At 37.1% G+C, this 14,690-nt stretch overlaps 1 protein-coding gene across 3 annotated transcripts in view; it reads right to left on the reverse strand.

Annotated features, from left to right (window-relative positions):
• Eif4enif1 (eukaryotic translation initiation factor 4E nuclear import factor 1) overlaps window positions 1–14,690 on the reverse strand; it is a 53,797-nt gene that overhangs the window by 16,002 nt on the left and 23,105 nt on the right. For all 3 annotated transcript variants that reach the window (XM_047561081.1, XM_047561079.1, XM_047561080.1), the window contains exons 5-9: window positions 11,480–11,766; window positions 10,983–11,184; window positions 6,821–6,996; window positions 998–1,133; window positions 618–797 (exon numbers count right to left, since the gene is read on the reverse strand). In XM_047561081.1, coding sequence (XP_047417037.1) covers window positions 618–797; window positions 998–1,133; window positions 6,821–6,996; window positions 10,983–11,184; window positions 11,480–11,766 — 981 coding nt within the window. The remainder of the gene's footprint in view (window positions 1–617; window positions 798–997; window positions 1,134–6,820; window positions 6,997–10,982; window positions 11,185–11,479; window positions 11,767–14,690) is intronic.

Raw genomic sequence — 14,690 nt, forward strand, 5'->3', positions numbered from 1 at the left:
AGGTAATAGAAATTGGGGGACTATAACCACGAGGTACTAGGCTTTAAAACCTGACACAACACTTGTATGTGTCCTGCAGAGGAAAATTAGTCTTTTGGAGGGATAGGAATTCAGATAACCTAACATCAGCAAGATCGCTACCTGCACTGTGGTTATTATAGCACCAAATTGTTATGTCGAGGGCTTTTAGCCTAAGTATGAACAAGGTAAACTCAGTCAAAGTTGTGAGGAACTGCCTTGGGAGGATTAATATATCCACTGAGGTGTTAAAATTGGGCCTTAAATAAGAACAATTTGGATGAAAAGTTCTTATGGGGCCAAGAACCACTGACTTCTATTCTCAAAAGTGAGATATTGGGGCTGGGGAGATAAGCTCAGTCGGTAGAGTGCTTGCCTTGTAAGCACAAGGCCCTGGGTTCGATCCCCAGCACCCAAAAAAAAAAAAGTGAGATATTGTTTGATAAAATAAATCCTTTTCAAGAAAAAAAAAAAAAAAAAAAAAAAAAAAAAAAACCCACCATATATTTGACTTGATGAAATAGCAGTATGTTAAAACCAATTGCCTTAAGACTAACCAAACTTTTTCAGATATCTAAAGCAGCTTCTCAAACACTTACAGCTTTCTTTAAGTTTTTCCTTATTTGCAGAAAGGCTGGAAAGAAGAGGTTTTAAATCCACTTTGGCTTTCTGTAGCATTTCTAAAATATCCACTTTATTTTCAGCATGGTCCTCCAATGGTATAGGAGCAAAATAATTCCCCGAGTTCTGTCCAGGAGAGAGGATGGCTTGCTCCAGACCTGATATTGCAAATTAACATATTCATAATTGGTCCCAATGGGATGGAAATATCATGAATAGTATTCATAGGACACAAATTAAAGGCTTTTCATCCAGACACCCTCTAACCCTAAGGAACCCCTAACTAATGAAGAAAGAATGAACCAAGTCAGAGAAAGCTAAAGTTCATACACAAAGTCAGAATATAAAGTCATTTTACCAGCAAGTCTCTCCAGCTCTTCATGTGGTGTTGACCCAAGGCTGCTGGATCGACTTCCTGATCGGCTTGGGTTAGAGAACCACCTACTGAACCGACTGGCAGAGACTGACCCTTCTCCTAAAACATCTTCTATCATCTAAAGAAAAAGACAAAAGATGCTAAGGTAACAGTTTCTAGGAAAATAAAAGATAGGAAAGTTCAGATTTTAAGAAAGGGTCACTTACTTTGAAACTTCCTTTGATGCTGTTGACCCCTTAAACTTAGGATTTTTGAATCTTTAATTTTTCTTCCCCTTTCTGGTTATTTCTGAGTAATGGAAATTTGGGCATAACCAACTGTGCACTTACTAAGCATATATAATGAAGTCTCTATGCCACACATAGTGTTTTGGTTTTCTATTCTTTACCTTATTAGAAAACCTATGTACTACCAAATGTTCTCAGAGTACTTAATTTAAAAATAAACATCAGCACCAGAATGAAGCATTCCACTGCCAGGATGCTAAGTAGCCTTCAACTAAACATTAAAGACTCCATGGAGAAGTGAAAAGCTTAGGTTCAAACTTGGTGGTCTTTTAAGTTTCAAGGAACATCATGAAATTCAATCCTGACAAATTCAGGATTGTAGGAAAAAGCAGAGATCAAAGATCATTATTCCAAGTCAAACTTTACTAAATGTCACAACGTGAAAGATGGTGCTTTAACTGATAGCTAGTTTTAGTTTGAGCTGAATGGGAAATTAACAGTTATTTGTTTTCTTTCAAATCCAATCTCCATAGATTTGGTTTAATACGGGCAATTAAGTGATGAACTATGATCAGAAATAATTTTATAAGTCATTTCTATTACCAATCTTTTAAAAGCTAGATGTAAGTTTTTTTTTAATTTTTAATTTTCATTTCTACCCTATTATAAATTCAGTTAAACATCCAAACTGGTCTTCTGCATTGACAGAATTAGTTGATTTTATTTTACCTGAAGTCTGAAACCCATTGTTTTCCTGCCAATATTCAGCAGGGTATGGTTAAATTTAACTTTTTGTTCTTATCTGGAAGAATGTTTTCATAATCTATATCCAAACTAAGTCACAAAATATTTCTCTTGAAGGGATTTTAATTGAAGACCCTAATTTGACTGTTTCTGGAACTTATATTTTCAGAGAAATTAACAGTTTCAATCACATTCCACTTGTAGACTCTTATACCTTAAATAGGACTTTTGAGTGCACTAATTTGCATTAATTAAAGTATAAAAGATAGGTATTATAAATGATGCCTCATAGTGAAAAAATTAAGGATTGTAACTAAAATAGCAGGAACTGTAAAAGAAGTAATTAAAAGCTAGGATTATCCAAAATGGTTTCAGTGTTGAAGAAATTCTGAAATTTTACAAATAATAAAAATGGTAGCTTTGCATTTTAACTTCTTTATTTCTTCCAATCACGTCACACAGGAAAAAGTTAAGAAGATAAACCAAAAGAACACAAAAAAGCAAAAGACAAGAAGTATCTAGACACTTTCTAAAGATACTGAAGTATTAAGAAAGTCATTTCTATATTTTGATCAGTTGCCAACTTTGCTTCAGTGGATAAGCAAACTTTAGAGTAGAAACTTACTTTTAGAAACATTTTGTGGAAATACTAAGAAACTAAAGCATTTTAAACTAAGAGTTTATGAAGTCATTTTCATTATAGAGCAAGCTGGGACACTGATGGAAGAACCTCCCTCCTACATGTTGGCACAGGGAATGGAGTCATGGACACACAGCTCCAACACCTACGTCAGGGCATCCTCTGCTATGTCCTTATCAGCCACCAGTGGATCAAGGAGTCTGAGAACTCTGTATTCTAGTTGTTTCAGCTGTTAGTAAATTCTCAATAGTTTTTTTTTTTTTTGGTGGGGGTACTGGGGATTGAAACCATGGGCACTCAATACTGAGCCACATCCCCAGTCCTTTTTTGTATTTTGTTTAGGGACAGGGTCTCACTGAGCTGCTTAGAGCCTTGCTACATTGCTGAGGCTGACTTTGAACTTTTGTTCCTCCTGCCTCAGCCTCCTGAGCTGCTGGGATTATAGACATGCACCACTGTGCCGGCTTCAATAGCATTTTTAATATGACTGTTGTGACTATTAATCTGGTCCTTCAAACAAAGGTCATTTAGACAAGTCATATCCCTGGATTCATAATATCATTCTGATAAGCAAACATATCATGAAATATTTTTGTTCTTTGATAATTACTTGGTTTTACTGATTGATGTTTGGTTTCTTTTTCTGCTTTCCACTTTAAGGAAATTACTACATTTTTGTGTTTTACTCTAGTTTATTGATTTATTTGGATTTCAAATGAATGTATTTAAAGCAAGATTTTCTTCTGAGCTATTTTTGATTACATCACAGAGGTGTTTCTATGCCTCTTTTACTTCACTGAACATATTTAAGTCCTGTTAGGTATCAGATATTATTAGTTAAGAGTTGCATCTACTTTATTTTTTGGTACTACAATCAAATCCAGGGGCATTTAACCACTTAGCCACATCCCCAGCCCTTTTTATTTTTTGAGACAGAGTCTTAAGTTGCTTAGGGCCTTACCAAATTATGAGGCTGGCCTTGGACTTGTGATCCTCTCATCTTAGCTTCCTGAGTCGCTGGGATTGCAGGTGTGCACCACCACGCCAAGCAAGTGTTGTATTTTAAACTTTTCAATTACTTATTTAACAAATTATTTGCACGTGATTCACATTTTCAGTTTGTGTAGATTTCTGTAGCTGCCAACTAGTCAATTTCTAAGGCACTGCAATGCCAGTGAACACAGCATATAAATATATACACATGTATATGTGTGTGTATATTACTTCGATTTCTCACCTGTTTCCTCTTCTAGAAAGTTCTATGAGGAAAGGATCTTTATTTTGTTTCCTACTATAATCTTAGTTTCTTGAACAGTACTGATTCTAGAGTTGCTTGATAAATATTTCTGAATTAATGCATTAAGATTTTTCTTGTGGCTTAATATGTAGGCAAGTTATAAAGAACTGTATTCTCAGTTTTGACACTGAGTTCTATTTCTATTTAAAAAAAATTGTAATGTATGTACTTAGTTGCTGATGGACCTTTATTATTAATATGCAGTGCTGAGAATCGAACCCAGTGTCTCATACATGCTAGGTAAGTGCTCTACCACTGAGTCACAATCCCAGCCCACTGTTTCTATTAATATCCAATATTTGAGGAGCTTACCATGTGTCACTGTTTTAAGCACTTTCCACATTTGCCAACTGACATTTGAATCCTTTACACCCTTTCTTTCGTACTTTCCCAAATTGGTCATTTTCTGAGTATTGTATATAATTAGGGTTCAGCTGGTTATGTAGCACAGAGAATTTTTTTATTAATCCCAGTTTTGCTTTAAAGTAAATCTTTATAAAATATATACCCAAAACCATTAAGTCCCAAGTTTTCAATTCTGCAAATATTTAAAAAAAAAATTGACACAGGTTCATTAAAATAGGCTGGAAATCATAATCTACGTCATATGTATATTAACATTACACAACTGTATTATCATTACTTATGCTACATATTATACCATGTTTAAGGTTTTATGTGTGTTCCATATCTGGGATAATGGGACAAAGTGGGTTAATGAGCCCTGACTCCATGAAAAATATGGAGACATCTGCCAACTTGCTCACCATTAGCCAGGTTTTGTCTGGGGGTGAGTGCAATAGGATAAGATGATGCCAAATTCCTATTCCTCCCTTTTAGCTTCAGAGACAGTACAACTGTGGAGAGTTAAGAGTAGAAATTCTTAAATGAAACTGTTTAAATTGGGGTTCAGTTTCCAGCATTTCGTTAGCTGGGTGACCCTGGGTAAGTTATCTAAACTTTGTTTTCTTCTTCTGTAAAATGGAAACAATTAACTAATTTACAAGGGATTTGTGAAGATTAAATGACTTAGTATGTGTAAAGCCTTAAGCAATCAGCACTGCATGCATGTTACCTGTTATTATTAAAATTTAGGTTTAGCACTTTGTTTAAATCAAAGAGCGAATCCTTCCTCTGCCTACGCACACGAGTTTTGCAGGTGCTCACATTTGGAGTCAAGTACAGGTGTCTAAAATTTGACCTTCTGCTATGAAAACAACAAGATTTCCAACTGTCTTCTATGAGAATGCAAAAAAAAAAAAAAAAAAAGTCACTAAACAGTTGAGGTAAAAATAAAACAACACTGTACCCTTAGAAGTTAAGAATTTAGGGGCTGGGGAGATAGCTCAGTCGGTAGAGTGCTTGCCTTGTAAGCATAAGGCCTTGGGTTCGATCCCCAGCACCCCAAAAAAAAAAAACAAAAAACAAAACAAAAAAAAAAGAAGTTAAGAATTTAAGAAGACCACTCAGTTTTACATCAAATAATTAAGTTCACTCTGGATATGACCCTTGTGTTTGGAGTGAACTAAAGAAGTATTGTTTAGGAGACTTTATATGAGGTATCTGGGTAGGAAATGTACAATTAAAATTGCTGTTAGAACTTCAGGAACAAAACTGAGTAAACAGTTGCCACAGTTGATTTGGAGACACATTCCACATATTCCTGAACAGTGCCACAGACAAATGTATTCTTGACTCATACTGGTCTACATTAACTTATGTTCAGAAAGTGAAAGTAAATGTTTAAAAACTCTTACAGGAATTTATGTTTGCTGTGACATGTACTTTATACTAACTAATTCCAGAAATAAAACCTGGCCCTTTACCACAGAGAATTTAAGAAGTACTGTCCTAGAACCACTTGTGGCCCTGTATCTAACTGCCAGTTTGCTTATTTTGGGTGGCCATCTTTTCAGTGTAGGGGAGCAAGCAAGTGACAAAGGAGGCAGGTCAATTTTGTCTGCTCTGTTGTGCCCAAATTTTTCTGTGCATGTAGTAATCAAATGAGGAGCAATGGTTAAGGAGTAGAGTCATTTTAAGCTAAATTCCATGAATGACTAATTCTAAAGGAGTGGTCAACTTACGTATTTAGTGTTGTAAATAGGACATCAAGAACATAGATTTTTTTGTTTTTAAAATTTTACTTTATCATGCTTCTATGCACTCTTAAGAATCACAGAAAAAGCCAGGTGTAGTGGCACATGCCTGTAATCCAGTAGCTCAGGAGGCTGAGGCAGGAGGATCACAGGAATTCAAAGTCAGCCTCAACAATTTAGTGAGGCCCTAAGCAACTCATTGAGACCCAGTCTCTAAATAAAATATAAAGAAGGGTTGGGGATGTGGCTCAGTGGTAAAAGTAACCCTGGGTTCAAACCATGATACAAAAAAAAAAAAAAAAAAAAAAAGACAAAGAAGATAATCAGACATGGTGGCATGTGCCTGTATTCCCATTTGCTTGAGAGGCTAAGGCAGGAGGATCACTTGAACCCTGGAGTTCAGGGTCAACATAGTGAGACCCTGGCTCAAAAAACAAAAACAAAACCCCAAAAAAGTTAGACATAATATTCTTAAACATGTGAAGGGTTTTTACTACAATGCTAACAGCCTAGAAAAAGTTAACTTGTATACAACCATCATCTAATCATTTCCATTAAGCCTCTCAAAAACAAAACAAAATAAAAAACCTAATAAAAATTCAAATATTTGAGAATAAAAGCTAAAAACCTCAATGGCGCCTAGCAAAACATTTTAGCAGGAGAATCACGTGAGTCCAGGAGTTTGAGCCTGCTTGGGCAGTGCATTGAGACCTAGTCTCAAAAATAAACAAACAAATAAATAAATATCTTAAATACCATTTGTTGCTTCATTCATATTTACAAGTGCACTGCTACACTCACCGAAGCCAAGCATGGCACCTTATCAAGGTTAAAGAATTCATTAAAGTCAAATTCTCCTGGGGACTGCTCAGGCAAGACGGCATCTCTTGGCACTTCCTGATCAGCAGTAGGCTCCTGGGTGAGGATGACTTCCACCTCATCCTCCTCGGTTACTCCTCCATTGCACTCAACTATGCCTGAAAGTAAAACCAGACAAAAACAGTCTGAACCACTCCATTCTTTCTTTGTGGTCTTGGTCATTATCACACATATAGAAGAGCCACATGTAACTTTTTTTTTTTTTTTGGTGCTAGGGACAGAACCCAGAGTGCTTTACCACTGAGGCATGTCCCCAGCTCTTTTTATTTTTTTATTTTGAGACAGTGTCTCACCAAGGTCTTACTTAGGGTCTTGATAAACTGCTGAGGCTGTCCTCAAATTTGTGATCCTCCTGTCTCAGCTTCCTGACTCACTGGAATTACAGGTGTTTGCCATCATGCCTGTTAAGCTACAAGTAAGTTTAAAAGCAGATTTCTTGTGCAAGTACTGCACTTTCAACAATAAAAACTACCACTCCTCTGGGAGTCAGAAGAGGAAAAATGCCAGAACTCCAATACGACAGGGCAAAGATTATGGTCCCCCTATTAAGTACTTCAAGTTTCTGATACTGTTGTGGGTTCTTTTTCTAATAGGACTTTTTTTTTTATTTTTTTAAAGATATTCTTTGCAAGTCTTTCATTGATCGGTAAGTGGAACCAAATTTTTTTTGCTCCGCCTTTACTCATGCATCTATACTACCATTAAAGTCAGAATTGAACAACCTAAGGTATTTATGTAAAACCTGTACAAGGGCAATCTTTTTTTTTTTTTTTTTTCCTGGTACTGTGAATTAAACTCAGGGGTGCTTTACCACAAGCTACATCCCCAGCCCTTTTTGTTTTGTTTTGAGACAGTGTCTTGCTAAATTGCCTAGGGACTCACTAAGTCACTGAGGCTGGCCACAAACTTGTGATCTTTCTGCCTCAGTCTCCCGAATTTGAGATTACAGATGTGTGCCACTGTGCCCAGCTATGGTAATTCTTTTGTCTACAGGTTGGCAGTAGCCATCCTTCAAGGCAAAGTTTAAATGTTACCTCCTCTGGGAAGCCTGCTCTACCTACTTCTTTTTTTTTGATTCTATGCAGTAAATTAAATGTTGCCTTCTATAATCCTTGCATTCTCTCTCAGAGCACTTACACACACTGTATGTGTGGGTTTTTTTTTTTTTGGGGGGGGTGGGGCGGATCAGGGATTGAACTCAGGGGCACTTAATCATTGAGTCACATCCCCAGCCATTTTTTGTATTTTATTTAGAGACAGGGCCTCACTATTCTCCTGCCTCAGCCTCCTGAGCTGCTGGGATTATGGGCATGTGCCACCGTGCCCAGTATACCACACTGTATTATAGCAACTCTGATGAAACTGAAATCTCTGAGGACAGGTAACCTGCTCTAATCAGTTCTGTCTTACTCTACGGTGCCATTACTACAGAGTAATCTGTTATTTTTTTAGGGTGGGAATACATGGGTAAGGGAAGCTACTAGGTGCTAATATCAGATTCATCTAACTTCTTAATTTTTGCCAAAGTATAGGCAAAAAGCAAAACAAACAAACAAAAAAGCTGTCATTGGAAGTGCTTTAAAAAATACCACCAAACTCTGAACAAGTACAATGAGAGATACCAGGCATTAAACATTTTTAAGAACAATATTCCCAAAACCCCATCCTGCAAAACAGCTAAAAAAAAGCTGTCTATAGTTTCAAGATCATGGCAGACATGGATCCTCTCAAGAGTGAGGGAAAAAACACAACAACAACAACAACAAAAAAAACAACAGAGCTTGGACCTATCTCATCTCAAAATTCCTCAACAAATACTGTAGTCTTGTTATTAATCAGCTTGGATATTCTAGCTTAATAGAAACTAAATGCTAACGTCTGCTTTAATTCCAATAATGCTCTAAGAAGCTAGATGGCAAAGCAGGGGAATACAATAGCACAAAAGATAATGTGCATTGCTTAATACTAGCAAGCCTAGCATAGCAACCCAAACTCTTCCATGTAACGCTGTGTGTTAGGCTACATGGCTCCTTCAAGAGGATGCCTATTATCTAAGAATCCTAGGCCTTCAAGGGTCCCAAGGTAATGAGTTAGACACCTTTAAAAACCACGTACAAAGCAATGGGCAATTTCTTCAGTGGGTCTTTAAAGACTGACAGTTAAACAAGTGCTTTAGTGGAAAAATCATCCCCATTTTACAAAGAAACTGAGCCTTAAGCTGGGCATGGTGATTCACATCAATAATTCCAGCTACTTCGGAGGCTGAGGCTAGAGAATCTCAAGTTCAAAAACAGCCTGGCAACACAGCAAGAACTGTCTAAAAATAAAATAAAGAGGCTGAGGATAAAACTCATTGGTAGAGTGTTTGCCTAGCATGCATAGGCCCTGGGCTGTTGAATTCCTAGTAATGTAAGACCAAAAAAAAAAAAAAAAGTAAGAAAGTAAGGAAGAAACAAACCAACCAAGCCCTACTAAAAATAAACTCCATAGCCTAATCAGTGTATGCTTTTCCACTGTAGCAGTGCTTCTCCTTGGCCCATTTTATCCACCAGAACTTGTCTGCCAACTTCAGGACAAACAACATTTTGCTGCAGCTGTATCTCCCACTTTCAGGGTAAGAGCCAGAAAAGAGTCTGTACTTTGCTTATCCATTTATTAAAAAAAAAAAAAAAAAAAAAAATTTAGTATTAAAACTTACTGAATAAGTGCCCATTAGAGACTGAGCTCTGATGTGCAAAGTTGATCTTCAGAGCTAAAAGCAACACTTACAGATATGGCAAGCACTGTCTTCATCTTACTAAGAAACAAGCCTACTCATGAAGATTATATTAAGGCTGGGCGTGGTGGCACATGCCTGTACTGTAATATCAGTGGCTTGGGAGGCTGAGGCAGGAAGATTGCAAGTTCAAAGCCAGCCTCAGCAACTTAGTGAGATTATAAACAACCTAGTTAGATCTTGTTTCAAAATAAAAAGGCTAGAGATGTGGCTTGGTAGTTAAGTGCCCTGGGTTCAATCCCTGGTATTAAATAAAAAAAAAGAAGAAAAGAAAAAGAAAAAGAAAAAGCAAAAGCAAGGCAAAAGATTATATTAAGGAATTCCTTTTCCTTTTCTTTGAAGCAGCCTCAGTACTCAACCCCAGGCCAGTCCAAGAATATCAGCACTGGGTTGATCACCTTAGAGTCAAGTCACTGCCCTGAAAACCAGTGGGCTCCTATGTTGCATCAGGCTCTTCATACACATTAACTGGTTCCTTCAGTTTAGCAAGGAGCTTATCTCACAGCTGAGAAAACAGTTTGGGAGGAGGCAAATTATAAATAACTGACCTGGGATGGTCTATCACCATGGTGAAGAAGTGGGCTCTGAAGCCCAAAAGCCTCTTGTTCAACTTCCAACTTCACTACTTACTTTCTCAGTGACAGATGTAATTTAAGACCTCTGAGCCTCTATTTGCTCATCTGTGAAATGGACATAAAAGTACCTATACCACCTGGTGCACATGCCTGTAATCCCAGTGACTTGGAAGGTTAAGCCACTGTCAACAACTTAGTGAGGCCCTAATTGACTTAGTTAGACCCTGTCTCCAAAAAAAAAAAAAAAAACAAACCAAAAACCAAAAACCAAAAAACAAGAAACAAGAAGGCTGCAGACTTAGCTCAGTGATAAAACACCCCCTGGTTTTAATCCCTAGTACCAAAAAAAGAAAAAAAAAAAAAAGTACCTACACCACAGAGTTGTTAGGATTGACTGCACAGAAACAATACACCACTATGTCTAGTACACAACTGTTAAATAAATGGAACCCCTCTTTCTTTTCATCATGTTTACCATTCTTGAGTAATCCTTTCATGAACACAATGCTCACAGGGTAACATGACACCTGTTTAATACAGCTGGCAGAGGTTGAGATAGTACAATGTATACTTGTGATTTTTCCCTTAGGAAGCAATTTCAAAAACCAAACTGCAACATTAAAAATTTGACATTTTGTACCCACTGGTGCCTATTCCTAAAGGTGCAATTAAGCCAATGATAGTAACATCTCATTTTAAAATGGTGAACTTCCCTCCCAAAGTTTATACTGACCTTCCTTCACAGAGGCTGTCCGTCGTCTTGTTCTTTTTCTACCTTTGTGATCTTCTTCTAGTATCTTATCATCAAAGCCAGTCAGTTCAATAGTTTCAGACTGACTTGTGGGTCCCGCTGAGAACCATTCTGGTTCTTCTTCAGTGTATGAATCATTTCTTCTGCGTTCTCCAAAGACACGCTTACTATCCCCAAACTCCCTCTGGAAAAGTATAGAGAGATTTAAAAAAGAAAAAAAAAAAAAAAAATCCATTCAAAGCATTTGTACTTTAATCAAGGTCTTAACAAATTAAGTAATGCTCACTTCAGCTCACTTAAATAAACAAACTATGGTATAGACTTGAAGCGCATCACAACCCTCTGCCCTCCCAGCTCTATTCCTCCTTGTTTTGTTAAAAGTGGGCTATGCTCATTCAGCTTCTCAAAGTACCCAGTAAAAAAGAAGTAAATATCAAGTCCCCAAGCAAGTGAGGTGCCAAAGGGTCTAGAAAACAAACCCTGAAACGCTTGTCTTTATAGTCCCTCTCACGATCTCTGTCTCTCAAGTCCCGCAGGTCCTTATCACTAAGACGGTGATCCTTCTCAAAGGTCCGGGCAGAGATTATCCTCCCACTGCCAATCCTTCGTCCACCAAGCAGGCGAAGCCCATCACTGTCTTTCTCCAATGGACTTCCTGAGCGGCGGGAGCTAACAGCAGCTGTCACGTGACAACCCCCACCAAAGCTTCGTCTCTGTGGGCTGAGAACAACATCTAAGTCGTCTTCTTTCACACGCTCTCGTGGATCTGAAAAGATGAGGGAAAGAGAAAGGTAAGCAAAGCAATAAGGACATTTTTCTTTAGGTGGTGTACAAGTGGGTGGGGGGGGCTAAAATTGGGCTTATCAACAGATTCACAGTAACATATACATTACTACTTAAATAAGACAGATTTTGTTTTTTCTCTTTGGAGCAGTAAAAGTACTCCATAATATATGATTTTCTATGATTAGTATCTGCTAAGATCTTACTGATGTAATTATAAACAAACGTTTTATTCACTAAAAAACTAATCGGTGTATTTGAAAAAAATAACTGCTTAAAAAGTATCTCTTCAGTGGGCTGGGGATATAGCTCAGCTGGTAGAGTGCTTACCTCACATGCATAAGGCCCTGGGTTTGATCCCCAGTCACACACACACACACACACACACACACACACACAAAGTGTCTCTTTAGTAAATGGCACTGAAGAATCATATACACAAAAAATAAACTTTATTCTTGGTACCATATACAAAAATAATAAAATGGATCACACATGGAAGTATAAAACCTTAGAAAATATGTGGAAGTCTCTGTGGCACTATTAGGCAAAGCTCTGTTAGCCATAACAAAGAAAGTATGATTCATTTTAAAATATGGATAAACAGGACTTGATCAAAAAGGTAAAAATTTCTATTGTTTGAAAGAGACTGATTAGAGAATGCAAAGACAAAGCAGACTGTGACAAAATTTTGAAGCATATTTCCTATAAAGAATCTATATTTTGAGCATTTACAAACTCAATAAAAAAGAATTAAAAAATGAACGAATGGCTTGGTGTGCATACAAGCAATCAACAAACATATGAAAAAATGTTCACCACCTTTAGTAATAAGAGAAATGCAAATCAAAACTACCCTAAGATTCCATCTTACCCCAATTAGAATGGTGATTATCAAGAATACAAGCAACAATAGGTGTTGGAGAGGATGTGGGGAAAAGGAACACTCATACATTGCTGGTGGGGCTGCAAATTAGTGCAGCCACTCTGGAAAGCAGTGTGGAGATTCCTTAGAAAACTTGGAATGGACCCACCGTTTGACCCAGTTATCCCACTCCTTGGCCTATACCCAAAGGACTTAAAATCAGCATACTACAGAGATACAGCCACATCAATGTTCATAGTTGCTCAATTCATAATAGCCAGACTGTGGAACCAACCTAGATGTCCTTCAGTTGATGAATGGATAAAGAAACTGTGGTATATATATACAATAGAATATTACTCAGCTATAAAGAATAATAAAATTATGGCATTTGCAGGTAAACGGATGAAATTGGAGAACATCATGCTAAGTGAGATAAGCCAATCTCAAAAATCCAAAAGACGAATGATCTCACTGATAAGTGGATGATGACACATAATGGGGGGTGGGAGGGGTGCAAGAATGGAGGAAGGAGGGACTGTATAGAGGGAAAAGAGGGGTGGGAGGGGTGGGGAGGAAGGAAAAAATAACAGAATGAATTAAACCTCATTACCCTATGTGAATGTATGATTATGTAAATGGTATGCTGTTACTCCATGTACAAACAGAAACAACATGTATCCCATTTGTTTACAATAAAAATAAACTTAAATAAAATGGCTTGGTGTGGTGGTACACACCTATAATCCCAGCAACTAGGGAGGTTGAGGCAGGAGGACAAAGTTTGAGGCCAGCCTCAGCAACTTAGCAAGATCCTGTCTCAAAAAACAAACAAAACATACGAAAAGACACTCAATCACTATCATTAGTCACGAGAAATATCAAATTAGACCTTGTGATACCACTACACACCTATTAGAGGGCCTAAAATGAAAAAGACTGACCATTTCAAGTCAAGGATGTGGACAAGCAGAACCCTCATAGTCTGCTAGTGGGAAATGTAAAATAGTACAATCACTTTGGAAAAGAGTTGGGCAGTTTCTCAAAACATTAAATACACATTTACTGTACACAACTCAGTCATTTTACTCCTAGATATTTACTGAAGAAATAAGAAAGCATATGTTCATGCAGAGATGAGTACATGAATATTCACAGTGGCTTTGGTTGTTAACAGTCAAAAACTATAAACAATACAGATGCCTATCAACTGATAAATGGATAAACTGTTGAATCCATATAATGGAATAAAAAAAATAAATGTTCATACATTGAACTACAGGGGTGAATCAATTATTTTGAGTGAAAGAAGGTATACATGAAGAGTATACACTGTAACAACTCCATTTATATACAATTCTAAGAAATATAAACTAGTCTAGAGGGACAGAAAACAATTTATTGCTTGCTTGGGTGAGGAGGGTGAGGAGAAGTTAAAAGGAGGGCCTTTATACCTGATAACTTTTGGGAGTGATGGAAATGCTTAGTATTTTCATTGTGGTAATGGTTTCACAAGTTATACAAAAGTCTAAACTTTTTCAAATGGCACACAGTATGTGCAGGCTACTGCAAGTAAATTTAACTCAAGTGTAAGAAAAACAAACATGTTGTCATATTTAAAAAATTCTTTTCTTAGAAAACCCAGAAAACTGAAGATAAGTCCAACTGAGAAGAACCTGCTTTAGTCCTCTCACCAGAATCAATTCCAGGATATTTGGTATAGACTTTTCTGGAATTTCTGTGCATAGTGTGTTTTTTCAAAAACAGGATACAATGTAGACAGTTTTATAAAACTAGATTGACTTAGTATACATAATGAGTATCATTTGCAATAAACACATCTGTTAACACTTTGTAACAGACAGTGTTAATGATCCTATATGTGGACATATCGAAGTTTATTCTATCTATTTTCACTACTGGATATTCATATTCCTTCTAAGTTCTCACCTTCTATTTTTTGGGGGGAGGGCCCAGGAACTGAACCCAGAGGGAGCTTAACTGCCAAGTCACATTCCCAGCCCTTATCAAAGAAAAAAAAA

The sequence above is a fragment of the Sciurus carolinensis genome, chromosome 8 (genome assembly GCF_902686445.1).
Source record: "Sciurus carolinensis chromosome 8, mSciCar1.2, whole genome shotgun sequence".
NCBI lineage: Eukaryota > Metazoa > Chordata > Mammalia > Rodentia > Sciuridae > Sciurus > Sciurus carolinensis.